Below are 26,612 nucleotides of genomic sequence, written 5' to 3' on the forward strand. Positions count from 1 at the left end.
TTGCATCTTTTGACTATGTGATATTGACTGCTTTTAATCAGAATTTAACGTTGTCTTTGCTGTACAATTTCAACTCATCCCAATGACCTCATTCCTGAATAAGTTGGCCATTATTGTGCTAAATGTACTGTAACTTCAAATAACATTGCCTACAAGTTATAATTTCCGCTGTTTTTTTCTGCTACTGACGGTTTGTAAACATCCAATCCAACATTTTCTCCTTATTTTTTCCTTCCCCACTGCTTATCTCGTCATCTAGTCCTCCAGATACGCACACTCGCCGAGCAGGCCGCTCTTCAGCCTCCCTAATCACACGTCAGCGCCGATCGAGGATGTTCCCGGGAAAACAGATGATGCATTGTCGACCCCGACGCTCTAGCGTATCCCTTTTACAGTACTAAAGAGCTTAGTTGGATCAAAAAGCCTACTCCAGCTGGGCTTTTTGATGTGGACGGCTCTTAATTTAAGAGGGAAAGCGTCTTTGAAAGCCTGATATCCCAGATCGCTTCCAGTCTCGTCTTATCTTGAAGAGCGCGGAAGTTGTCCGGAGGTTATCGCGTCACTCACGGATTATTGCAAATGGAAACCATGATGGAACTCACTCGGGCCACCAAAATCCTGCTCGGTCAGACTGCACAGATCTGTTTGCGTTTATTTTATGGTTTGACGGGGATTTTGGTTCCATTTTTTGGGGCTTTACACTAAAATGAGAAAGAAAAGTCCTATTTTTTGGTCAGCATTTTATTTTTTCTTGGTAAAACAGCGTTATTCCACAATCAAAATGACTTTCTTTCAACCTAAAGTGACAAATGCCCCATTTGTGTCTGTAAATCAATGTGAATACATCCAGTGAACACCAAAAGAAATAACAAAAACAACAAAATTGCAAAAAGAATTTCAGAAAAAAGCCATTGAAAATGCCAAAAAATTGCTTTTTTTGGCTTACATTTTTTTTGGGGGGGGGGGGGGGGGGATAATAGTGAAAATGCCAAATCCTTAAAAACCGGTTTAACCAAGAACTATGCAGTAAATCGGGGGGGGGGGGGGGGGGGGGGGGTGGAGGAACAACAAAAACTATCAAAAATATGACATTAGTTCTCCTTTAACTGCATTTACACCCCCAAATTCCACTTCCATTTTTTCCAAGATTCAAGACAACATTCTAGCAATATTTTCCCTTTTTGGCATCAATATTGCTTGGTCAGCTCCAAATCACAGCTTGAAGAATCATTCCTTTGCAAGCTCACGTTCTCCCATGACAAGAAGTGGTCGCTTGAAAGCACACGCCGACAAGGAGACAAGCTTATTCCGGCCAATTTCTTTTTCCCGCTAGTGGAGATAAGCTGGAGGACGTGACGAGGGCCGGGGGGCTCGGATGGTACCGAGGGCTCCTTTCCTTCCTTTCAAGAGCCTCATTTGGATCCTCTCTGGCGTGAAACCCGAGCCAGGCGGCAGTTCTGAAGGATCCCCAGATTGCAGCGGACAAAGGAAGCCATTGAGATGCAGTGCAGGTTGTCAGAAAAGGAGCAAAAGAAGAAAAATGATTGTACTCGACGGACGGGAAGGCAAATGGCCATGTGGGGCAAACGGGCCAGAACCAGACCGTCTTAATCTTAAAGCCGTATATTACACACCTGGCTGCACAAGTTAATGAAAAGCCTGAAAATATCCATTCAGGCCTTCAAAAGCCAGCAGTCTGACGTTCTAACATGGCCTTTTTAGACAGGCCAAAGTTGAAAAAATGATGATGCAGGTCATGGAAGGAAAACTACAACTTTATTCTTTATACACGTAAACATTTCTTTTATTCTGTTCACGGTTTTCATGTATACATTGAAAAAAATGATTGATATTCTTAACGTTAAAAATATAAAGCTAAAATGAGAAGTTACATGTATTAAAATTGATAATTTACTATATTCCTTGGGTGGCCCGGCAGGGCGAGTGGTTAGAGTGTCAGCCTCATAGCTCTGGTGTCCCCGGTTCAAGTCCAGGTCAGTCCACTGAAGTTTGTATTTTCTCCCCAGGCCTGCGTAGGTTTACTTCGGATTATCCAGTTTCCTCCCACATTTCAAAAACATGCATGGTAGGCTGATTGGACACTAAATTGCCCCCAAAGCATGAGTACGAGCGTGAATGGTTGTTTTTTTTTCTCCTTGTGCCATGGAATCAGCTATCCACCGGTTCAGGGCGTCCCCCACCTCTTGCCTGGAGTCAGCTGGGATAGGCTCCAGCACCCCCACGACCCTAAAGAAGATGCTGTTCAGAAAGAGACCATAATCCATCTGAAAGAGCAGATTTCCACATTAAGCCAAATTCAAAGCATCAGATCATGCCAAATGTCTAACCTTTGACCCTCTATCACCAACCCAACAAATTAGATTTAAAAGAGTATACCAAGTTTTTGTCAAGATCCTTTTCCAATCTTTATGACCTCATGAGCCCAAGCATTCATCGCATCATTTATTACATATTGAAAACATATCCTGTAAACTGACAATAATTCCTTTATTCGTTCTTGAGTTATTCTCCAAACAAGAAATGAATACACAACCTCTGCCCTCCAATGATGTCACCCTCAGGCCTAGATAATAAAAATAAAAAAACTCCTAATTTAAAAGTGCCATTTCTTCCCCAACAGAGCTTTAAAGTAAACTCCTCCATATCTTCCAGTCTATCACCCTCAAGTCATTTCACCCATAAATCGACAATCTTCAAGTCCTATCAAGCAAAAAAAGGGCAAATATTACTAACAAACTCCAGTTTCCCCAGACAAGAAGCCCCAGAAAAGGGAACCACCAAAACGAAAAACATCACCACATATTCAAACCTATTTTTTGCTATTTTGGACCATTTTTGACGACGAGACGAGACGAAACGTAATGACACCCTCTATTTCAGCAGCTGCTTTGCATCTTCTCTTCAAAAAAAAAAAAAAAAAGCATTTTCTCAGCATGTTAGCTCACTTCTGCTCATCAAAAGTCCAGAAGTGAGTCAGTTCCACTTGGTGGGATAATTCTCATCCTGGGAGGGCCACAGATGTCTGACGTGTCGCTAATTAAAACACCGCAAGTTTTCACGGGAGAGAATACTTCTTCCTCTTGTGTGTGCGTGTTTATATGGCAATAACCACAGGACTCCTTCCCTTGGATGGACAGACCTAGTCATTTTACTCAGGCTTCTAATTGAATCTTCCGCTAGATTGTGGAAAAAAAAAAGAACGCAAATCTTACAATGACCGTGTTAGCCGACATGGGACATTAGACTCGCAGTCATGTAAAGAGGCTGGAGTAGATTTTTTTTCCATTTTTGTTCAAGACTCTAACATTGAAACTTGGTTCACTTGAGAATGGAGAGTCATCAGTTACATAACTATGCACATACTAATTTTCTTTTCCATTTAAAGGACTGTTTAGATCTCATTTAACATCCCTAAATAAATAAAAACATTAAAAAGGGCAGAATGTACACCACATTATACTGATTTGGGATTTTTCATCATTTTTCTTTCATAATTAGGCAGGTTAGCTCTATTCTAATATTCTCATTTGATGTTTCTCTAAGGTTTAGATAGTATTGGACCATGTAAGTCAAATCAAATGACACTGGAAAATAAATATTCATTATCCCAGCTCAAATTGATTGGACATCTGTTGAAATGTTATGAAAATTGAACATATGCACATAGTTCACACTGAACCCACACATTTTTAAAAGGTCATGGAAGGAAACAATACATTATCTATTGCTTTCTATTGCATTTTCTATAAGTCAAAATGGCTGCTGCAAACCAAACATTTACCTACCTTTTGTCTATCAGCAAAGGTTTCCATGCTTTCTGTCTTGAAAGATCTGCCAAAATCTTGATCATTGCAGGCAAAGAAGGCAAGATTTGGGAGTTGTGCTGCAGACTCCATCTTAAATTAGTGCCAAATATTTAAAAACTTAACAGAAAAACTTGAAAATGCAGTCTTTCTTCACTCACTTGTTGATTTTAAAGCATTCATCAATATACTGAGCAGGTCACATGATAGAATTCCATCCAATCAATCCACTTTGACTCCTAATGAAGGATCACATACAGCTGTCAGTTGAGTTTGTCATTGGTAGACACATTCAATCCATGTGAAATGAGAGGGTGGCAACAAATGCAAATTCATTCAGTTTTTTTACATACATGTCATTAAGTTCTCCATCCTTCACTGCCACTGACGCTGATAGACGTCTAATCACAAATCTATTTTAATCCCTTAAAGTTTAAAAGAGTTTGTCACTAACAGACGTCCAATTTCACATTTATACATACCCTGTCCCTCCCACTTTAATAGAATTGGACGTGCATTGTTGTCAATTGGTCAGAGTTTTGTTTTCCATCCTTCACTGCCATTGACGCTAAAAGACGTCCAATCACGTAACTCTTTTAATCCCTTAAAGTTTGAAATGACAATGCCACTAACAGACATCCAATCCATTTCAAGTAAAAGGGCTGCAGCCAATGAATATTTCGCTCCCTCTTCAAACAATTGGACGTCTATCATCGTCCAAGTGGGCCCAAATAGTTAAATTTGTGTTCTTGTCTGGAGTGGGAAGGCAGGCGCACACACAAACACACGCACTAAAAACTCGTGCGCGTGTGAGTCCAGCAGCACGCAAGCGCACAGCGACGAGCGCTCGAGCGACTTGCAGATGTTCCGCCTGTGATTTTGCTCCAAAAGTTGAGAAGCCCAAAAGGCGGATTTTAGAGGAAGGAAGCGAGCTGCTTTCTTCTTCTTCTCCTGCTTGCCCGGTCGTCGGCTTGCAGTGGGCCCGGTTGTCGTCATCCCTCCACGGGCCCCCCACTCTCCCCCCATACGGATGGCCCAGCGTCGCCGAGTGGCGCTCAGCAAAGGCCGAGAGACTGCGCGAAGTTGGCGGAGTCGCGCGCCGGGACGAGCCGCCTCCGAGCCGGGGATCGACTTGGACGAGCGTGCACGCTCAAATTAGACAAAAAAAATAGCTGGAAAGTGGAGCTTTTAAAACTCCGCTATGGGGTGCAGGCATTTTCTTATGTGCTTTTCACTCAGCCAACTTTTATTGGAGTTTTCTGGTGCAGCAGGGACATATGGTGAGTGGAGTTTTTTTTATAATTCAAGTTTGCATTTTTTGGGGGGTTGTCTAGGCTGGTCAGTGAGGTTGTGCAGGGAAAAAAGAGGAAAAAGAAAGGAAAATTGAATGCTGATGCAGATCTGTCATCACATGAGGAATGAAAATGGATGGCTAAGTGAAGAACAGGCCTTGGAAGAGTGTCAAAAGTGGAAGGATACCATTTGGCTTGGCTTGGTTGGTTGGTTGGTTGATGAGTTCACATCACTTAGAGTTGTTGTTGCTGGAAAAGTTGAATTGGAGCTGGTCACAGAAGGGTGCAGATCCAAGGCTTAATCGGAAGTTAGTGAGGCTTTGTTATTTTTGTTTGCAAGTTGGTTCAAGAAATATGTTTTTTTTTGTGCTTATGGGACCTGCTTGGAGATCCTGGTTGTATCATAGCATATAAAGAGAGTGAAAGTTGGTCAATTAATGCTTTTTGGGTATACTTTTGTATAAAAAATGACTCCTTGATATAGTTTTATTTTGATTTTTAACAATCCAAACTGGATCAATTCATCAATTGGTTAAGTAAATCAATTGATCGACAATTTGGAGTGGTTTTCAAACAAATATTTAAACAACAAAAACACCAACAATGATTAAAATTGCTTTATAGTGTGAGTTGCAATGTATCTAATTTGGTAAATACTATTGCATTGTATTGATCAAAGGCCCTTTAAACAAATCAAATCACGGCAGACTCTGTACAATTGCTAAATTTCATATTATGATGAAACTACTAACTTTATACCACTAAAGCAACTTGACTTTGCTCACTATGGCGTCACTGGAAGTTGTCCGTTAACTCATACATTGGCAGTTTCAAATGGGTCAGATGTATGTTGCCGTCAATGGCAGCTAAAGAGTTAACCAACACGGGACCGGGGCCGTAGGTCACGCAACGTGAGTAACCGAATACATTTGGCTGCAGGTCCAGCGATGGGTGCGGAAACACTGGGGCATTCTTTTGTCGCCGGAACGCATGGTAAGTCATTTCAATGCAGATCAATGATGGCCGCAGTCAACGAAACTGTTCCGTTTTTCAGAAAAACTCTCCGGCAAATTAAGCGACTATGGCCTGGTGGTCCCATTCAGTACCGATTCCCGGGGCCGCTTCACGTCTCACATGCTGTCAATGGACGATGAAGGAAGTAGCGGTAGGAGGAGGCGGACGAGGGATAGGAGGGGCGCCCACGATACGCCCTCGGCGGAATCCGGCTCTGGGTCCGAGCTCTTATTCTTCAACGTGACCGTCTTTGGCGAAGAGCTGCACCTGAGGTTGAGGGCCAACCGGAGGCTGGTGGCCCCCGGGGCCTCACTGGAGTGGCAGGAGGACTTTCGGGCCCAGTCCGAGGAGAGGGTGCTCGGCGACTGCGTGTTCACCGGAGACGTGAGCGAAAAGCCGCACGCCACCGTGGCTATCAGCAACTGCGACGGACTGGTAAGAATCCATCTCGCCGTTTCCACCGGGTCACGTCAAGATATGGTTTGAATTTCATCTTGCTTTGCGTCATTGTAAAAACCAATCAGTTAAAAAAAGTCTCTGCACCAGATACGTCTTCAATTCCTTCCATTTAAATTAATTCCTGTATCTTACCTTGGGATGCTGGAGCCTATGACTGGTCGCCAATCAGCTGTAGGGCATACATTGAGACAGACAACCATTTACACTTGGCTAGTGTAGGCTCCAGCACCCTTGTGAGGATAAACGGTATGGAAAATGAATGAAAAATGGTTCCAATGCATGTCGTAGGGTCCAAAGATAGTCAATTTAAAAGACCATTTAGAGGAATTGCAAAGTATAGCCATTTTGTTTATCTACTCGCACGCCTAGTTTTATTCATCAGTATTTTTCCAGTCTAAAATGAATAGCAAAGGTCAATTCTAACCAAAAAATGGTGTTGGTACATGTTAGCGCATGTTGATACTGAACAAGTAAACATTTGCCATTTAATGCCTAAGGAAGCGTTCTCATTAATTATCTCTTCTGACAAGGTTTTTAATTAAATGGAGTGGCAGTCTAATTATGATAATTAGTACCCCAATCAGATCTAGATGAGGTTCCTACAATAATTGACTTTGCTAACAGTAGGTGGTGAATAAATGGATGAGAATAATTGATGACCTTGCTAATTAGTGTGGCCAACCAGTTTTGGGAGAGATCATGTTTCTTTTTTCTTACAATCATTTAAATGGATTGGACGTTTAATGTTGTTAATAAGAGTAATGAGTTGGCCTGCAAAGTTTGTTTCACCAGTGTAGCAAATATAACATTACACATTGAGTTGGCTATGTTTTTGGGGGGTTTAATTTTCCCCTGGGTGACCTGTCCTTGCCCATTGACTATCTGTATGTCCTAATTGCGACCTCTCACGTGCAATCCAGTTTGATTGAAGAGACTGACTGTGATTGACACCCCATTCAAACTGGACTGGATGTTACTGTCAATGACTTTATACTTTAAAATACAAACATTTTAAATCCCCCCTCCTTTGAGGCCTGAGTCACACTTCCACGCATCTACCAACAGTATCTCCACGCCAACACAAACACAGACCTGTCCATGCACGCAAGGGGTGTCGCGATGCGCTCGCCAGTAAATTATTTAGTCTGCTTGACGTGCGGAGGGAGGCGCGATGAAAAGGGAGGAATGCGGGCCTCTTCACATCTGAAGCGTACTTCAGTTATTTTGAGGGCTTCTCCTATCCGGAGATAAAAGGTATTGTACTACGCCTATGGAAAGGAGATAGCGGAGTACAAACACCATGGCGTGCAAAAGTCAGGGCACCCGGGGTCTTCGGGAAGTTTTTTCCGCTGTGTTTGTATCGCGAGCGAGTGTTTGTCATGGTGTATCTCGTCAAACGATTGGCTGGTTGCAGACAGGGTCATGATGGTGGCACGTAGTGGCAAAAGATGGATTTCTGCTGAGTCAATATCAAAGCATGTATGGATAAACAACAGACTGGTCGCCGGGGTCAATATCAGAGCTGATAACGAATGGATTGTTTGTTAGTGGATGTCAGGCAGCATTTATACAAACAATGCTTTGGTAGTTGGTTGGTGTTTTTCCAGATGACAAACAATGGAATGGTCGCCAGTTAATGTAAGGACACATATCGGCAAACTGGTCGGTAGTCAGTTGGAGTGCACATATTGAGAGAAGATATATTGGCGGCTTGTGAATGTTCATGCCACGTAATGACAAACAATGGATTGCTCGTAAGTCTATTTTTAGCAGCGGCTTTGTAAATAGACAAACAATAGTCTGGTTGCCAGTAAATACCCAGGCAAATTTAGACAAACCAATCCCGTCACTGTCTTTCAAATGAAAGGACGCCATTCCAATGCAATGCAAGCCATATTTTCCTACAAGTAAACTCTCGTCAGAAACAATCGCTTCATTGTGGTCATTTTAAAACTTTTTTGTGGTTCAATTGCTAAGAACTAGCCCATATGAAGCTTGTCCAGTTTCTCAGATTTTATCTTGTATTCCCTGCACCATTTTTTTTTCAATTTTGGGGATGTTCTCAAAAGCACGATAAAATCTTCAATCTTATGTCTTGGCAAAATGGCTCAAATAGTGTCAAACATTGAAACGGTCAGCAATCTTTGTACTTGTTCTAGTGTACATAATGTGAGTATTCTATCGCTATATTTGGACACCATAGGTGTCTCATTTTCTGGCTTGCAATTTTTTTCACTGCACATTCCGACTTCCCGACAAGATCTGCGATGAAAGATTGCATCCTAAATGCGAGTTCCCATTTACGGCGTCTCCATTCTCTTATCACAATTATTGACTTCCTAGCTATGCGTGCTGCAAATAGAACAAGGGCTTCTATTAGTGGATGGCGAAGTGACACGCGTGACGGGAACACCGGCAAGCGGGGGGGGCTAATGACGGTGGCGAGATGTCTATTTGTGTGTGGGCTGTTTAAAAGGAGGACCGGAGCTCCTAGTAACAACAAGCATGCTGACTGGAAATTGCAGCTGTCAAATTGGAGGCCTTTGTTCAAATCAATGCATAAAAAAAGAGAACTGATTTCCAGTCAATCGCAAAGCATTTTCAAATGTTATTCCTTAAGCGTCATAATAAGAATTTTATAGTCAAAATACATGAAAATATCTGCCTTTTTAAATGATTTTAACACTTTTATAGTCCAAAATATCCCTTGACAACATTGTTATGCGAATGAGAGAATGCATGAAGAAGAGTCTAATGATGATTAAAGCGGTGATAAAGGTAGAGTCGGCGCCACAGTGTAGACAAGACGCTCCTATTGGTTAATTCGGGACTCCACTTTCTCCATATTTGACCTCAGAGCCATATGCACCTATCAAAAAAGCCAACTATGGCTCCTGAGCCATAGTTTCCATACCCCTGATCCACAGTAATCAATCATATAATAAATGTTTTTGTAAATAATAAGTAGCAATTGCATATTTCTCTCCCACTTCCATGAGACTGGATTTTTTGTCAAGAGCAATGAGTTCATCTCATCAACAAATTTGTCGACACCGGGGAAGGAAGTTGTTTGTTTGTTTCTGTCACTGTTAGCCTGTGAGTTAAGTGGACTTCAAATCCTACTTCCCAGCAGTTTGCCTTGTGTGTGGGTTTTATCTGAAATTACACACTGTAAATGTCAGTCTTCAGAGCGGTTGGTAGCACTGTGTGGAATTTAGTGCGCGGGTGTACTGTCCATTTATCATAGAGTGCACCTAATTGCTCATATTTTGGTGAACCCAAGTGTGTGCGTGTACTGTGCATTTATCCCAGACTGCACCGAATTGCTTGTATTTTACTCTCAAATTTGAGTTGCTATGGGTATATTTTTCATGGTGTTGGTTATTGCAGAGTCCTCACGCTTTTTTTTTATTATTATTTTTTTATCCTCCCCCAAAACCCTGACAAGCAAAGCAGACTTATGTACGTCTGGTTGTGTTTACGCTGTGCTCCACTCTCCAGATGTTGCCTCGCTTTCCATCTCACTGATGAAATGCAGAGGAAGTCTCACTTGGCATTTCCTCCAACCCAGTTTTTGTCAGGCGTCTTTAGAGGAAAATAATGCCTTTCTAGGGGCCATCGTTTTTGGTTCACTTTCTGGTGAAGGTTGTCTGCCGAGTTTTTTTTTTTGGAGTAAGCTGTCAGATATGAGGAAATTGTGGAAAGCTTGCCGAGTTGTTTGGCTGGTTTTTGTGAAGTGTAAAGTCCATAATGTGCCATTGCAGAATAGGAAAATGTCATCTTTGAATGATAGTGGGGAACAATTTTTCATATTTTACATCTGAGACCTGATTTGAACTCATTTCTAACCAGAATTTTAATGTAAGAATACCATTGTTATTATAAAATACATATTTAAAGAACTAGACTTCACGTGTTTGCTTAAAAGAACAAATACTGACATTTACAATAAATTAATGCTAATGTAAAAATGGGAAAAAGCTTTTGTGTGAAGGTTAGCCATCCAAACTAAGCATCTAAAATCTGAACACAAACGGTGCTGCAACAGATGTAAACAGGCAATTTATGAAAAAACAACAACTATACTGCTAACTTAAGACTTTAAAAAAATTACAAAGGATGTGGCTTGTAGGAAAGACAGTAAGTAATCAAACGGGAAAAAAAACGGAGATCTGAATTGAATCCAACAGCCAAGTATTATTTTAAAACAGATGTCAGACCTAAAACAACAGATTCTTTTTTTTTCCCACAATGTTGCTCATTGTTATATTCTGGCATTGGCAATTTCAAATCCCAAGTAACGCACTAATTTAGATTCAGGTGTGAGCAAGACTATGACGTAAGGATGAAGAATTTTCTCATCGCAGCTGTTTCTCCGCACCCGGAGGCTTTTGTGAAATCATTCCAAAACTCTTGCATTTTCTCATCGGTGGGGGCTGTCTTGGTTGTGCGACCTTCTCAGACAAAACCCCCACCTGTGTACTCCAAGCATCCGGAATCGACGGGGGGAGGAGACTTCCCGGGGGTGCTGGTAATGATGGGACCAGCGTCGTGCTACATTGAACTGATGAGCTAACAGAAAAAAAATGATTACAGACAGGAAACGAGCGTCTTTGTCTGGGTTTTAATCCAAAAATGACTGAATAAGAAGATGTGGGTGACTAATGGGACCCCATTGTGTGTGTGAGCAGGTTGAACAAGAGGGAGACAATGTCAATTGGAAAATATCTGATTCAGTTCTTTATGTTGATGGAAGAAAGGAAATCAAATTGAATGTGTCAGTCGGAAGGAGATGCAAAAAGTGTAGGAAAGATGGAATGAGGCATCATTTGGGCTTTTGTGTATGTTTAACAATCGGTAAACATAACGCAAAAGGCAGTTGGTGATGAATAATGAATGGATAAACTAACTGATTTGAAACTTTTCATTAGACAACAGGGCATTTCTGAGGTAAAAAAAATTAAATATTTTCTCCGAATACAGCTCAATAACCGATTAGTCTAGTCTGAGTCTATTTTTTTTTGTCATTCTGTAAAATATGACAAACTTACCTTTTTTTTACTGGCAATTGATGCACTGTGAAGGCTTCATTGTTCGACCTGTCATTAAAATTGACTAATATCCCATTTATTCTGTCTTCTAATATCAGTCTAAGTAAACTTTTTCACATTTCCATAAGGTTTAACTTTTTTTTGTATGACCCTGATGTTAAATCACAATTGAAATGAATGGCGTTAGGGTTTTAATTTCCCCCCAAATTAAATCAGGATTGAAAAATTGTAGTGTTTGTAAAATTCAAGTCCTTTCTGTCATCTGGCATTTAAAGTACAAAGACTTTAGAATGTACAGCTGGAATGAGAACAGACATTCCAAAATAACAAAGTATGTCTACCTGCGTCATCGCCCCCTTCGCTAACCCTCAAAACCTCGACATCTTCCAGCCATTTGCCCTCTGCTCTAATTACTAGCTCTTCCAACTGGGGAGAAGGGAGAGAGTGTGCATTTGTTTGAAAGTCGTTTTTTTTTTCTTTCCAGGCAGGCTTGATCCGCACCGACGCTGGCGAATTCTTCATCGAGCCCCTCGAGAAGGGTCGGCGGGACGTGGAGGATAAGGGGCGTGTGCACGTGGTGTACCGCCGTTCGGACGTCAAATGGAAAACACAACGTGGTGGAGAGCTACATAATGAAGGTTAGGCCATCAAACCCATTTCAAATGGACTCCGTCATATGTCCATCAATGGAGAAACTCTTGAAAATATTTAATGCCATAAACAGTAACAAATACTCCAATGTTGACATTCAGATTGATTAACAAAGTCAAATGAATTCTGTTTTTTAATTTTTTGATTGGTTGCCCACTGAGGGTTTCTGTAGTTAGCTGGGATAGGCTCCAGCACCCCCTGTGACTCTTGTGAGGATAAGTGGTTCAGCAAATGAATGAATGAAAATTCAAAACAATGTTAGCCAGAAATATCAACATTTTTGGCCTTGTAGACATTATGTAGTGGAATACAATAACCTCTAATGGCTTTGATTGCCAATTTTTAATAACATTCATCTATTTAAGTTCATCACATGAAATGACAAACTCTAAAAATTCCTGTTTCTAGCCAAGTTTGTGTAAAATTGAAGCATGATTTAATGAAAATTGCACAGAGAAAATTGCTAGAAATAACTAGAAATAAGCTCAATCAGACCACCAAGCAATTTCATGCAGTTTATTGTTATTTCGTCATATTAATTTTCAATCTACTCCACTTTGTCGCAATTAAAGATGTCTTCCTTCCTACTCTCGCAGTGTCCGACTTTGGAATCGCGGACCTTCCCACCGCCGCCGACCTGCTCAGCCAACAAGTACAAGAACGGGACCGCAGACGTCGTCACGCCAAACCGGACGACTACAACATTGAGGTTTTGCTCGCCGTGGACGACTCGGTGGTGCGATTCCACGGCAAAGAGCACGTCCAGAACTACGTGCTGACCCTCATGAACATCGTAAGTCGGAAACGTCGAGGGCGTCGGGTTCTTTGGGTGTCGGGTATCATTTTTTCCAGCAGACCTGCTCTATTTTTTCCATACTGTTTATGGATTAAATCTTCAGCTCATTCATTACGGACTCGAGCAGCTCCTTCCACCGTAATCTACTTATGTGTCCCAAATCCCTCAAGTCAGATTTTCACAGGGCGCTGGTTTCACTCGGTAACAGTTACCAGCCAGATCCCGCACGGTGGTCTGGTAAGCTGCGCCGGCCCAATTAAAGAGTTGACTGGCAGGTGGGTGGGAGAATGGAGTGGAATGACAAAAATTCATACTTTTATTGTCATGACTTTTTCATGATCCTGCCTAATTGGAAGGAAAATTCCAAAATATTTGGGAAATATTGGTAGCCAGGAATCATATAATTGACAAAAAGTAAAAGTGCTTTGGAATGTTATTGAAAAATTCAGAAAAAAATGTAAATTTTATGTTCTAAATTCCACTATACAGTACATAAACATAACCAACTTCCATAAAGCAACAGCCCATCCTGGTAAAATGACCCCAAAAATTATAAAACAGTTAAAAAAATGGATAACAAACATTTTAAGCAATCTAAAAAAATCAATTACTGAAAAAATACTACCTAAAACTGCAAATATGAGGGAGAACTTAACATTATCTGATAAACCACCAAAGCCACACCCACTAAAACCCTCCCTTTCGTCTCCTGGTTGTCCACAAATTGTCTTGTACCACCTGGAGGAACTCTCTCTCTCCCCTGAGGGCTAAATTACAGAACATCCTGTCTGCGCGAGGCCAAGGTGGCCCACGAGGTGCCCGACCGCACAACGGCCGCGTTGTTCCGTCCACTAGACGCGGCGCTGCGTCGGTGAGGCCGACAGCTGCTTCCCTCATTTGCAGTTGAATTTGTGTGTTTGTACATGTGTGTTCCTCCTGGCTTTGCAATTATGGGCCCTGAGGACTTAACATGAACTTGCATCCTGTAAAGTGGAAGAAAAAAAACAATAGGCAACTTAAGCGTTCCTTTTTTACAGTGCTTCCCTCATTTATTGGCTATTTATTCATGACAATAGGCGACCAATCTTTTAAAACACCCACTTTAAACTTGCCAATAGAGCAATTTTGGAAGATTTTGTCACAAAATTTGAACCAATCCAATGGTGCTTTTTGGCTGCTTTAAATCAAACCAATAGGCAAAGACATTGGTTGGCAACAAGTGAGTTTATACATTAAAATATACACATTTTAAAATCCTGATCGCTTTTTATTACCTGATTCTGAAAAAATTCAGACCACCCTGCTTCAGGTGCATCAATTGAATGCCCTAAAATTGAATGGAATGATGACAAACTTTGCAGTATTTGCAGCAATATTGTGTAATTTTCCAAAGAATCACATTGATAAAGTGGTAATTTAAAAGAAACATGATGTTACTTGCCTTTATTTTCAACCCTGCTGTTGTTAGTAGTACATTTTAAGACCCTCCACACATCACGCGAGGGGACCAATATTGAGCGAACCTGTCTAGATGTCGCCCCGCTTAAAACCTGGAAAAGTATTTTCACCTCGTACACGCTACAGTTTTCCACTCAGTTCATGCCGTGTGTTAGACTGTGGGTCACGCGAAGAAACCTCCGTTTCATTCGTTCAATGCGCAACACAAAGCTGAGTGAGTGACCTTTTGTTCAAAATAAAACTCGTTAACTTCACATCGGGTTGGAATGGCGACGGCGCTCGTCACGCATACCGCGGCTTTGGAGCAGCTGATGTGTTTCTGGGTCAGCTGGACCTTGCCCAACACGCGAGGTCCTAACAGATCAATAAAGTCTGTATAAAAAAATACCTCAGATTTAAGACTCAAAGAAGATTTATGTTCCTATTTGCAGGTTGATGAAATCTACCATGACGAGTCTTTGGGAACCAACATCAACATCGTCCTGGTGCGGATGATCATGGTCGGGTATCGACAGGTAAGACAAAGTATAAATCATTTAGAGGATAATAATGAAATAAAGTTATAATCTAATTTGGCATTATGAAAATGATGGTTGGTGTTAATACAATCTGCCCCTTCAAATCCCTCCAAAGTGTTAATGACACTGTCAAAATCCTAATTTTAACTTTACGACAGCTGCAGACTGACTGTTGATCGTGTGGAGCGCCTCTTAAAATACAATCAGACAACCAAAATTATTGGAACATCCTTGCACAAACTTGACGGCGGTGAATGAGTTAAAAGAAACACGTGCAGCGTTGTGCTGCCCGTTGTCAAAGCAGAACACCGTTTGTTTACCCAGCGCGAAACTGTGATGAGCTCCAACCTGTCCAACACCTCACCATCCCCCCTTCATTCACTCACTAAGGCCTGACAAGCGTCTCCACTTTTTCCGTCTTTCTTCTCAAATATATATATATATAAATATATATAAAAATGAATGCCAAAAAATGTTTATATACGGACACAATATCGAAAAAATTAAGTCCAAAATACACTGCTTCAACCACCAGATATGTTTTTTCATGTTGTTTAACTTTTTGCAAGCCATTGACAGTGATAGATGTCCAATTCATTTAAACTGTATTGAATGCTAACTTTTTTACTGCCATTGAGTTTACAAGAAAGTGATCCTAAATTGCCCCAAAACTGAGAGCAAAGCTTTCCCCCCTCAAAACTGTATTTTCCAGTTAAAAATAGACTTCAAATGAACTGAGTTTACCCGTTAATTAAATATGGCCTCCATCCATCCCCTTAATTATATATACGCTTCCCTTCCCGCAGTCTATCAGCCTGATCGAGCGTGGCAACCCATCGCGCAGCCTGGAGCAGGTGTGCCGGTGGGCCAACACGCAGCAGCGTGGCGACCCCGACCACGCCGAGTACCACGACCACGCCATCTTCCTCACAAGGCAAGATTTTGGTCCCGCAGGTATGCAAGGTACTGTATTCTCCGCTCGATCGAGGCCTGTGCAGACTGACTGCTGAATTCTGCTTCCGTTCACAAGGGGGGTCGCCATCAAGTGGAGGTAAGGTCCATGGGGGACGCGCTCGTCCATTGACCTTTCGCTAAGAAGACAAATTGAAAGTCAGACTGACTAATTTACCAAAATCCACTTTTTAGCAAAAGGTCAATGATGAGAGCGTCCCCTCCGGAACCTTCCGAACTTCGGCCCCTTCAACAGTGAAAAAAAAAGGATTATCCAAGGACGTTTTTGGCATGGAGTGAAAAATCAGTTATTTTTCACGGGCTCATTTAGCTCATAGACGGTGATCAATATCAAACACGTCTCAGCTGGGACGGTCTGCGCTGATTACTCAAATTTCACCGCCATTGAGTTAACTCTCAACTATCAGCTGCAACTTTGTGGTCATTTTCTTCTTTATTTCCAATCCTTTTTTTTCTTCCCCAAATCTCATCACACGCGTTCCAAAGTCTGCCCGGCAACAACAAAACGTCCTCTATGCTAAGTTCAACGCCTTCCCGCTGATCTTTCCAAACGCACGTGACCCATTTTCAAGGCGAGCCCATTTTTACCTGGCTGGCCGCCGTCGCCATGGCAACGGGCCGTGTTGTGATAACAACAACACAGGGCCACCTGGACGTTATTTTGGCGGGGGGTGGGAAAGGATGGGGAGGTCTGCTCCTCACTAGGTAGACATTGCACTTCCTTGTCAAAGTTTAACTTCAGGGAGGTGAGCTTCTTTGCTCAAATAAAAAATAAGGATGATTTATGTAATTCCCAAGAAACTTTAGATAAGACTGGCGCCTTGATTGTTCTTAGAAAACATTCTCCAGAGGACATACTGAACTCTAAAAAATGAAGAACCAAAACGGTTCATACAATTGGACGGTAAAGAGACGAATGAATTGGAGACTTTGTCACAGCTGCTGCATCATAATGCCGTTTTCACATGCAAGAGGAAGATGTCTATATCTTGCCAGAATCTTTTTATCCGCCTTGCAGGATAAAAGAAATTGTATTGGCATCACGCGCGCCGCAAAGTCTGTCCAGATGAATGCCGCTTTTTTAAATTTATTTATATTTCCTGTCTCTTTTTTTTATGCTTTCTGCTTTTGACCTGCTTGCCAAAAACACCTCAGAAACGGCATCGCTGCACACCTCTTGATCGAGTTGATTGACGTGCTCGCGCTTGGCTTTTGCCATGTTTTGGTAATGTTTTGGGCACAATGGCGCGGCTTTTGTTTGGGTCAAGATTAAATGGAGGCTGACACAGCTTTATATGTGGCGAGCATGAATGCATTTGCTTTCTAAATGTCGGGGGATTAAATTGAGGGTCACCAAGTAACACTATTGTTTTATTCATATAGAAATGGAACGTGTAAGAAACATTTTTAAAACTATTATACACTGATTTTTCCATTGGATTGGCAGCAACAAAACCAATGCATTTATATAGAAACTACTCTATTAATATATTCTAAGGCGACAAACTGATTCCCTTCAATTTAAAATGAAATACTGTTAGTAGAATTTGTGTTTTCAGATAAGAGACTAATATTATAAATGTGGCTCAATCCCCAAATGCATTTGATCTTTCAAAAGTAAAATAAATGACAAAATGGGCACATTGCATATTGAATAGTCATTTCAAATTATGTGCACTGCTTTTGTGAAATATTAAAATGTGTCCCTGTCATATCTTTTAAAAGGTCAAAAGCATGTCAAAGTAATTTCCTTGGTTACCGCCGCCTATAATGACCACGGCAGACGCCATTCGGCGCAATAATTAAGCTCGGCCGTCCAGTCTGTTGAATCCGAGTGCTTTGTTGGTGTGTCCCGTTGGCCAGGTTACGCTCCGGTGACCGGCATGTGCCACCCGCTGAGGAGCTGCACCCTCAACCACGAGGACGGCTTCTCATCTGCCTTCGTGGTCGCCCATGAGACCGGACACGTGTAAGTGCATCTTAATCAAGGCGCCATTCCTTTGAAATGTCAGCGCATCACCAGCTTTTTGTACCACTGACGCCAACATACACGTCTAATTTCAATTTGGATATATGTCACCTATTGAACCAAAATTGGGGTCAAATTTGTAAAAATATCATTTTCAGGTTTCCTTCCACTTTTGAAAAACTGTCCAAAATGTATTTGAAATCCGATCAGAATCACTCAAGGGAGATTTTCAAGCAGAATGCAACAATACTGTGACCAGTTCAAAATAAAATAACGACTACAATCAATATATATATCTGTTTTGGTGGATTTTGTAACTTGCATCTTTTATTTTGCATGCTGTAACAGTAATTTGCATATTAAAAGCTTTCATAACCTGAAAATTTTGCGTGTAGAAGCATTTGTCTATATGATATTAATATGATTACGTTACTTGTCACAGGCTGGGAATGGAACACGACGGACAGGGCAACCGCTGCGCCGACGAGACCAGCATGGGCAGCATCATGGCGCCACTGGTGCAGGCCGCCTTCCACCGCTACCATTGGTCACGCTGCAGCAAGCAGGAGCTCAGCCGCTACATACAGTACGTCCCGACTTTCCGTTTACGCGATACGCGATGCCAGTTAACCCCCGCATGGCTTCGTTCCGCCCTCCCCAGCTCATACGACTGCCTGCTGGATGACCCCTTTGAGCACAAGTGGCCTAAACTCCCCGAGCTCCCCGGGATCAATTATTCCATGGACGAGCAGTGCCGCTTTGACTTTGGCGTGGGCTACAAGATGTGCACGGCCGTAAGTACCAGATAGAATCTAGAGGAAAGTGCTGGAAAGTGTTTGGAATTGTGACTGGGTTCCCCAGTTCCGCACGTATGACCCCTGCAAGCAGCTTTGGTGCAGCCATCCGGACAACCAGTATTTCTGTAAAACCAAAAAAGGACCCCCAGTGGACGGAACAGAATGCGGTCCTGGAAAGGTGGGGGAATGTTATAAAATATAAAATGCAACTTTTTTCCCATATCAAAATGTTTTAAAGCTACAGTTTAATTTTTATTCATTTTGGTCTGTAATAACATAAAATATATTCGAGAAAAAAAATATCAGGAAAAGTACAAACACAAGAGCAATTGAGAGCACTGGAAGAAAGCCCAAGAAGAATATCCACTGGGAATTGAACCCTCGATCTTAGAACTGTGAAGCAAATGTGCTAATCACTGCCTCCAAAGGGCTGTAAAAATTCCTTCATTTTATTTAATAATCTTGGTAAAATCAAGATATTTGTTTATTTGAATTTTTAAAGCCAGAAAACAAAACCTTGAAGAAAAAAGTCTTTCAAAGTATCTATTGAGTCAACTATTTGTTTTTTTACTGTGAAAAACATCAGACATCAATTTTGATTGTAAGAAAAAAGCAGCTGTGAATCCACTTTGAGAAAAGTGAAAATGTGAAGGACTACTACTTTGATTGAACCACCTCAAGTACAAGCAATCCTTCTTTTGTCATTCTGGCGTGAGAACATCAACTCTCACGCATTCTTTTCTCAAAACTATTTACGTATTCCTTGCTTTAGAATACTGAGTGTGTATGTATTCACAAGCTGAAATAGCTCTTTCCCTTTTGTGTATGAAGTGGTGTTTTAAAGGTCACTGCATCTGGCAGTCCAGCCAAGAGCCACAAGGCCACGACGGCAGTTGGAGCTCCTGGTCCAAGTTCGGCTCGTGTTCGCGAACGTGCGGGGGTGGCGTCCGTTCCCGTAGCCGACAGTGCACCGACCCCCCGTGAGTGGATTTGTATTAACTCTTTAAAAAAAAGTAGCTATTTAGTTTTCCTGTCAAATGAAACAGCTGACTTGGGAAAAGTTTGAAGGGGAAATCTAGCCTTTTTTGTTCAAAAAAGAACGAGCTAAAATGTTCAAATTCTATTTTATTATAGTACTATGACGTTATATTTAAAATATATGCCTCACCCTTCCATAGTGGAAAAAAACGGATAGTTTAAACATGTTTTTTGCATGGATCACACAGCAAATCCACTTGAGCCAGCATGGCTACCATTGTGATCATGTTTCACTGCCATTGACAAGCATAGACATTCAATCCAATTTAACTACTAGTGATCATCTGATCCAAGACAAAATAGACTGAATGCCTTTGACATCCCTAACGCATACATGTACTTTTTTTTTCTAAATCAGGCCGGCCTATGGCGGTCGCGAGTGCCCCGGATCGGGCTTCGATTACCAAATGTGCAACACAGAAGAATGCAATGGCCCTTACGAAGACTTCCGCGCTCAGCAGTGCCTCCAGAGGAGCAACAAGTACCACAACAATAAGAAGCACACCTGGCTTCCTCATGAGCACGAGGACGGTAAAAGCCTAAAACACACAACTTCTGGATTGGACCTGATCTTATGTCCAAATCCGATACTCCAAAAATAGTATCAGACATCACTAAGCAAAACCACTAGTGTGACTGACACTCCTGTTATTATTTTTTTGTGGTCAGAGAGTCGCAAGTGTGAGCTGAGCTGTCGATCCAAAGAAACGGGCGAGGTGGTCTTCATGAACCAGGTGATGCACGACGGAACCCGTTGCAGCTACGCGGACCACTTCAGCGTGTGCGCCAGGGGGGAGTGTCTGGTATGTACTACCATAAAACTGAAGTATATCATATGCCAGAATCTCATACAAAAGACCAAAAATGACATTTAATAGGTATACACATCAATACTTGGTCCCCAAAAAAAACAAAATGTCCCAGAGCTGATTAAATTGATCATTTAATGGCAGACTTATTGTTGCCTGGACCGTCATAGTTCATTTTGCGAGGTTGGCTGTGAAAATGGCATTTAATGCTAGTCTAATTGCCACCGCCAAGAAATTATCTCCAAAACTGGAATTGATTTCTATTCTCAATTGTTTCAAAAAAAGGTTTTCTAAGTTTTCAAAAGTTGCTTTGAGAGTTTCACAGGACTTTCAACAAAAATACACACATTAGAAAAGTGGGTTGTTTGCCAGTGCATGATTGGATTCTCCTTAGAGAGTAAAAAAAACATCTCCTTCATGTTTCCCATTCATGTTTTCCAATCATCACCACCAGCAAGTTTATTATTTGCTCTACACTTTCAATATTGACAACCACCAGACTGTTTTGACACGAGCCGTTGTTGATATATTTTCCCATGGTGACCCCCAGACTTGCTGTCTATACTCTAATCCCGTGCGCTCTCGACCTTTTGTTTCAGCACGTCGGCTGCGACAAGGAGGTGGGCTCGTACAAGGAGGAAGACAAGTGCGGCGTATGCGAAGGCGACAATTCGCACTGTCGCACCGTCAAGTTGACGCTCACCAAGACCCCCAAAAAGAACGGTAATCCTAACATCCAGTCCCTTCGAAGTCAGAGGGATGGCAGCCAACATTTGCCGTTTTTGTAGGAATGCTGAAAATGTTCGACATCCCGACGGGCGCCCGCCACATCGTCATCGAGGAGAACGTGACATCCCCTCATTTCATTGGTGAGAAAAATGACAGGGTTTTGTGTGTGTTTTTCTATAAAAAAATGTACTGGTTTGGATAAAGCAGGAGTGGTAAAATAAGAAAAAAATCAGTGAGATTGGATGAAGGATTATAAGGGAAAAATGGCAAAGAAAACCTGCTGATCCACTTTTCATTTCATTGTAGCGCTTCTAAGTAGGGTACAATTGCTTTTTATTTTTGAAAGGTCACGAACCACGTCATCCTATCTCGCTTATTAGGTGGGCAAGAAAATGGGACATGAAAGGTGTAGGAAAAATGGAGAGAAAAAAATGAAAAGTGACATTATTTCAATGATAAATATACAAGCAAATGATAAAAAATATGATTCAGTACAGTTATGATGTCTCATCTACATCTGATGCCATTTTGGGTCATGTTGGACCAACTTTAGACTAAATTTTAATACTATTGTATTGTGTTACTTGACCCAAAATGTAATGACCATGTATGTGGATTACCAAAAATATTCACTTGCCCTTTAAGGAATTCAAAGTTTAAAGTTTTTAATACTTAACTTTTATACATCCTTATCCAATATATTCAGTCCATGTTCAACAACAATGAGGATGTCATTTTATTCCTCTCAGCGGTGAAGAATCAAGTGACCGGCAACTTCATCCTCAACGCCAAAACTGAAGAGGCAGAGTCAAAAACCTTCATCGAGAACGGTTTACAGTGGAACTACACCCTCGAGAACGGCAAAGAGACCCTACGAACATCTGGTCCTCTGCATGAAGGCATCTTAGTGCTGGTCAGTGCAATTCATTCTATGTCATTCACCGTATTTTTCTGACTATAATTCCTCTCCTGCGACTTATAGTCCAGAAAATACAGTTTTTTTGATACCTCTGCTAATACTTGTTGTCAATTTACAGGTCATTCCTCAGGAGGAAGATGCCAAGATTAGTTTAACTTACAAATATATCATCCACGAAGACCTCCTGCCTCTTATCACCAACAACAACGTTCTTTTAGCCGAGTTAGATTCGTACGAGTGGGCGCTAAAGAGCTGGTCGCAGTGTTCCAAACCATGTGGTGGAGGTCAGTAACAGAATTTTTAAGAAAGACACCCAAATCCACCATTTCAGGGTTTTTCCAGTGAAGCCTATTGTGGTCTGGTTTACCATACAGACTACAGTAAATAAACCAAAGTCTCTGTAAGTTAATACTATGAGACAACCATAAATCCCTCCCAAATTGTACCCCTAAAATAAGTACTGTAAATCCTCCAGACATTTGGTCGGTCAACGTATGACTATTTTAAGAACCAATGGTGAGCATGTTATAGTAAGATTACCGTAAATCCCCTGCAGCCCCCAAATTGCAAGGTTAAAATAAAAGTACTGTAAATCCCTCAGAGGTTGTGTATGTTAAAGTATGAGTACTATGAAAAGGTTATACAGGTGAAAATGACATAAATACCCTGAAAATTGCTTATTAGTGGCCATAACCAGTGTATTTCCGTTATTAATCATTTTAATGTTATCTTTCTTTTGCTAACCTTCTTTTAAAATTTCATTTGAATCATTTTCTATTCTATTATTATTATTATTATGAAGGACACGGGGGTACTGGAGCCTGTTCAAAGGAACAAGGAGAAGACAGGGAATAATTTATTCATTTAAAAAAAATCCTCATAAATTGCAGCAGTGAAAATAAATAATCCCAGCAGCTCAAAAGTCCAAATGTATACTTTCTCCATAGAATGCCACCAAAAGACTCATGAAGTAAACGTGTGTAATGCTCTTCCCTTCCCACAGGAATACAATACACCAAATACGGTTGCAGGAGGAAAAGCGACAGCCGTTTGGTACATCGCAACTTTTGTGATACTAACAAGAAGCCCAAACCTATACGCAAACGCTGCAATGTCCAAGAGTGCAGCCAACCCTCGTAAGTTGTAGTTATTATACCTTTTCAATACGTCAAAAATCCTTGTTTACTTTCCCAATGGAAAAAGCAGGCCAAATCCGTGTATTAATGCAACCCAAATACTACAACAAATTAGCAAAGTTCAAGTCAACGTGTTCCAAGAATGTCACCTTGTTCTTCAGATGGGTCGTGGACCAGTGGAGTCCTTGCAGCAAGACGTGCGGAAAGCAGGGCTACCAGACGAGGGCAGTACAGTGTATGCAGGCGCTTCATAACGGCACCAACCGGCCCGTCCACAGCAAACACTGCACCGAAAACCGGCCAGACCCCAAAAGGGCTTGCAACCACACGGCATGCCCCGCCCAGTGGAGGACGGGTGCGTGGTCTCAGGTGAGAAGACAAGCCATCCACTCTCCCAGTCTAAAGTTTCTTTTAACAATCATCAGGCTGTCATCAGGATTTTTCTAGCCTCACCCAACAGACAAGCTTTGAAAGCTGCTCATTAAGTGATACATTGATCTTGGACACTTCAAACATTTGCCGCAATCATACAAAAAGGTGGTGCCCTTTGGTGACGATGGAAGCAAACCATCTCACCCCATACCCTCCTTTTTTAAAATTGGAGCTGAGCAAATCTGAGTATTTTAAAAGCAGCAGAACAACCTTTCTTCTCAAGCAAGACTGGTACACTATTCCAACCATTTCTGGTTTTGAGAAAAATCTGTTCTTTGAGATGAAGGTTAGGGTAATTATTCAATGCATTAATTCACTCTTGTGTGTAATATACTTGGGTTGAATCATCTCTGTAGTGTTCTGTGACCTGCGGGGAAGGTATCCAGCAAAGACAAGTGGTGTGCAAAGCCAGCGACAACACCGCAGGGCAATGTGAGGGTGACAAACCCGAGACGGTGCTAATTTGCAAGCCAGCTGCTGCATGTCCAGGTACAATGAGTTTCCACAGATATAATATAAGCATTTGGATTTGTTCCATCTGAAACTAATAACATTGAATTTTCTCCTATAGGACAAGCGCCTTTCCCTATTGGTAGGGACAACATCACCATAAAGGATGAAGCTGTAGACCAAAAAAGGGAGCCTGGCCATCCTGTCCTTCCAATCATGTTGAGTAAGAACATCTTTCACTCACATCAGAACATTTTTTTACATTGTGGCAAGAATTGAACAATCTTTTTATGTTTTTCTTAGATGAAGCATGCCAGGGTGATAAATCCATTTTCTGTCAAATGGAAGTTCTCGCTCGTTACTGCTCCATCCCGGGATATAATAAGCTTTGTTGCGAGTCTTGCAACAAGAACCTAGCCACGGCATCCCCACAACTGTCCACTACAGTTAAGGCGTCCATGAGAACCAAGACCCCGACCGGATCCCACGTTGCCCCCCTCGAGTCTCCACAACCCACTGCCTCTCTGAATCCAACACAAACCACTAAAGGCATCACCAGACGACCGCGTCCCACCCACCGAGCACTCACCACCATGGTGCCCACTACCAACTCTCTCTCCAGTGGCACCCCCGTCCCAAGGCTTCTTCTACCTCCAGGCGACGCCTCCTTCAAGAAGCACAGACCCGACAGCACTTTAGGACCATTTGCCACAAAATCAAAAAGGGACCATTTAGGATCCGAGAGGGACTCCAGCCATCGATGAACAGCAGTACCAGGCAGTGGCGCCACATCATCTCAAAAAAATGCGGCATATAGAAAGACTGACTGTCATGCTGCTCTTGTCATTTTGTCAATGTTGTTGTTGTTGTTACAAAGGTTTTTTTGTTTTCCAGACCAATGATGGTTACCTCATCCAACCTTCAAAGCGTGACCGACTTGGGGTCACTCTATTCTCGGTGCTGTCAAAACGAACGGCGTTCAAAATGTGACGACTGCATTGCTTCATCCATTTTTCTTTCTGTGTGTACAGTTATTGTTTAAACCCCAAGTGCAGCAGAACTACTAGTGAACTTGTGTTGTGTGAACATGTGGGAGCTCAGCTGTGGCGTCTTATCCGGCGCCAATTATGAATTTATGGAAAACAAGTCATTCTTTTTTTTCCTTACTCAATGCAAAAACGCCAATTTAGGTCAGGTTCCACATTAGACTCATGCCAACTGGACGATGGACATATTGTCCTTCAAACCTTAACCAGCCACAATGGACTGCTAGTCTATAGTCTCTCCACAATAGACTTTGGAGTCATTACTAGTCCTTGACTTCCCACACTAACTACTGTAGATCTTGAACTTCTTCACTACACTGCTAGATTAACGATGAGATCTATTTAAGACTCACTTCATCTGAGAGTTTTTTTTTGCCAGACCGCTATAATGTTAAACTAGATCTTGACTTTCAGCGTAAGATCGCTTGAGAAGAATTTCCATTTCAGACGACAAGGGTTGAATAGACCTATAGATGTGTAATTTGGTGCTATTAAATCAGTCCGCAAGTCTATAAAAGTATAAAAGCTTAGACATTTGCGTGCAAACAGGACAGGAAGGGTCAAAACTTCTTTTTCCCTGGTGCTTAAAACAAAAGAAAAGACTCACTTATGTTTCAAACCGACATTAAAAAATTGTTGAAATGAATGTCAGTATGATATTTTATGTGTAACCAATCTTTTTCTGTTAATGATGTATATATTGTAAATTACCCTGTTAGATTAGAAAAAAGTCATTAACAAAAATAATGAGAGGGGAGTGTGTGTTACTTATAGTACGACTCTACAGTGTATTATGCCATGTTTTATTGTATAGTTATTGTATATACGTTGTTGAAAAGCTTTAAATGTTAATATTTATTGAATTTTTAAGTGGTACGGAGAAAAGTAAAAACCTGTCATAAAAGAAATGAGAAGTGTTTATTTTTTTATTTTTTAATCAATGTGCTGTTTGGGACTATTATTTAAATTTATTTGTATTTGTAGTTAATTATCTTTTGGATAGAAATGAACATAATACATAAAGTCATTCTGAAATTATGAGAGACATCCGGAAATGCTGTGATATAATATAATGAGTCCTTTTTCAAAAGAAGGTTTTTGAATAAGATGTTCCTTTTCAATCTGAAGGTGTTCTTAAAATTGGAGGACTAAATTGAGTCAAATTCAATGAAAGCCCTGAAGTATTTATTTAAATCAAGGTAAAAAAATTAACTTTCAAAATGAGAAAAATACCACAGACATTAAATATGAA

The 26,612-nt window shown here is 41.3% G+C and overlaps 1 protein-coding gene across 2 annotated transcripts; it reads left to right on the top strand.

The window, feature by feature from the left end:
• Nucleotides 1–4,641: 4,641 nt before the first annotated feature.
• On the top strand, nucleotides 4,642–26,558 carry adamts14 (ADAM metallopeptidase with thrombospondin type 1 motif, 14). Of its 2 annotated transcripts, none has more exons than XM_077739313.1 (23): nucleotides 4,642–5,104; nucleotides 6,056–6,109; nucleotides 6,171–6,565; nucleotides 12,125–12,278; nucleotides 12,888–13,084; nucleotides 14,977–15,060; nucleotides 15,870–16,026; nucleotides 17,899–18,004; nucleotides 18,447–18,590; nucleotides 18,666–18,798; nucleotides 18,866–18,979; nucleotides 19,633–19,781; nucleotides 20,198–20,370; nucleotides 20,509–20,642; nucleotides 21,248–21,371; nucleotides 21,437–21,517; nucleotides 22,127–22,290; nucleotides 22,415–22,580; nucleotides 23,300–23,432; nucleotides 23,594–23,801; nucleotides 24,221–24,353; nucleotides 24,436–24,537; nucleotides 24,618–26,558. In XM_077739313.1, the coding sequence occupies exons 1-23, from the start codon at nucleotides 5,026–5,028 to the stop codon at nucleotides 25,076–25,078; spliced, it is 3,645 nt and encodes a 1,214-aa protein (XP_077595439.1). In that variant the 5' UTR covers nucleotides 4,642–5,025; the 3' UTR covers nucleotides 25,079–26,558. The 2 variants fall into 2 exon arrangements, with proteins under 2 accessions (XP_077595439.1, XP_077595442.1); XM_077739316.1 differs by having other exon boundaries at nucleotides 15,870–16,017.
• The last annotated feature ends 54 nt before the right edge of the window (nucleotides 26,559–26,612 follow it).

The sequence above is a fragment of the Stigmatopora nigra genome, chromosome 18 (assembly GCF_051989575.1).
Source record: "Stigmatopora nigra isolate UIUO_SnigA chromosome 18, RoL_Snig_1.1, whole genome shotgun sequence".
Lineage (NCBI taxonomy): Eukaryota > Metazoa > Chordata > Actinopteri > Syngnathiformes > Syngnathidae > Stigmatopora > Stigmatopora nigra.

Bases quoted from the DNA above. Each gene is read 5' to 3' on its own strand.
- adamts14 (XM_077739313.1), top strand. From the start codon at position 5,026: ATGGGGTGCAGGCATTTTCTTATGTGCTTTTCACTCAGCCAACTTTTA. The intron at 6,566-12,124 runs GTAAGAATCCAT...TTTTCTTTCCAG, and splicing joins TCAGCAACTGCGACGGACTG to GCAGGCTTGATCCGCACCGA. The intron at 18,005-18,446 runs GTAAGTGCATCT...TACTTGTCACAG, and splicing joins GCCCATGAGACCGGACACGT to GCTGGGAATGGAACACGACG.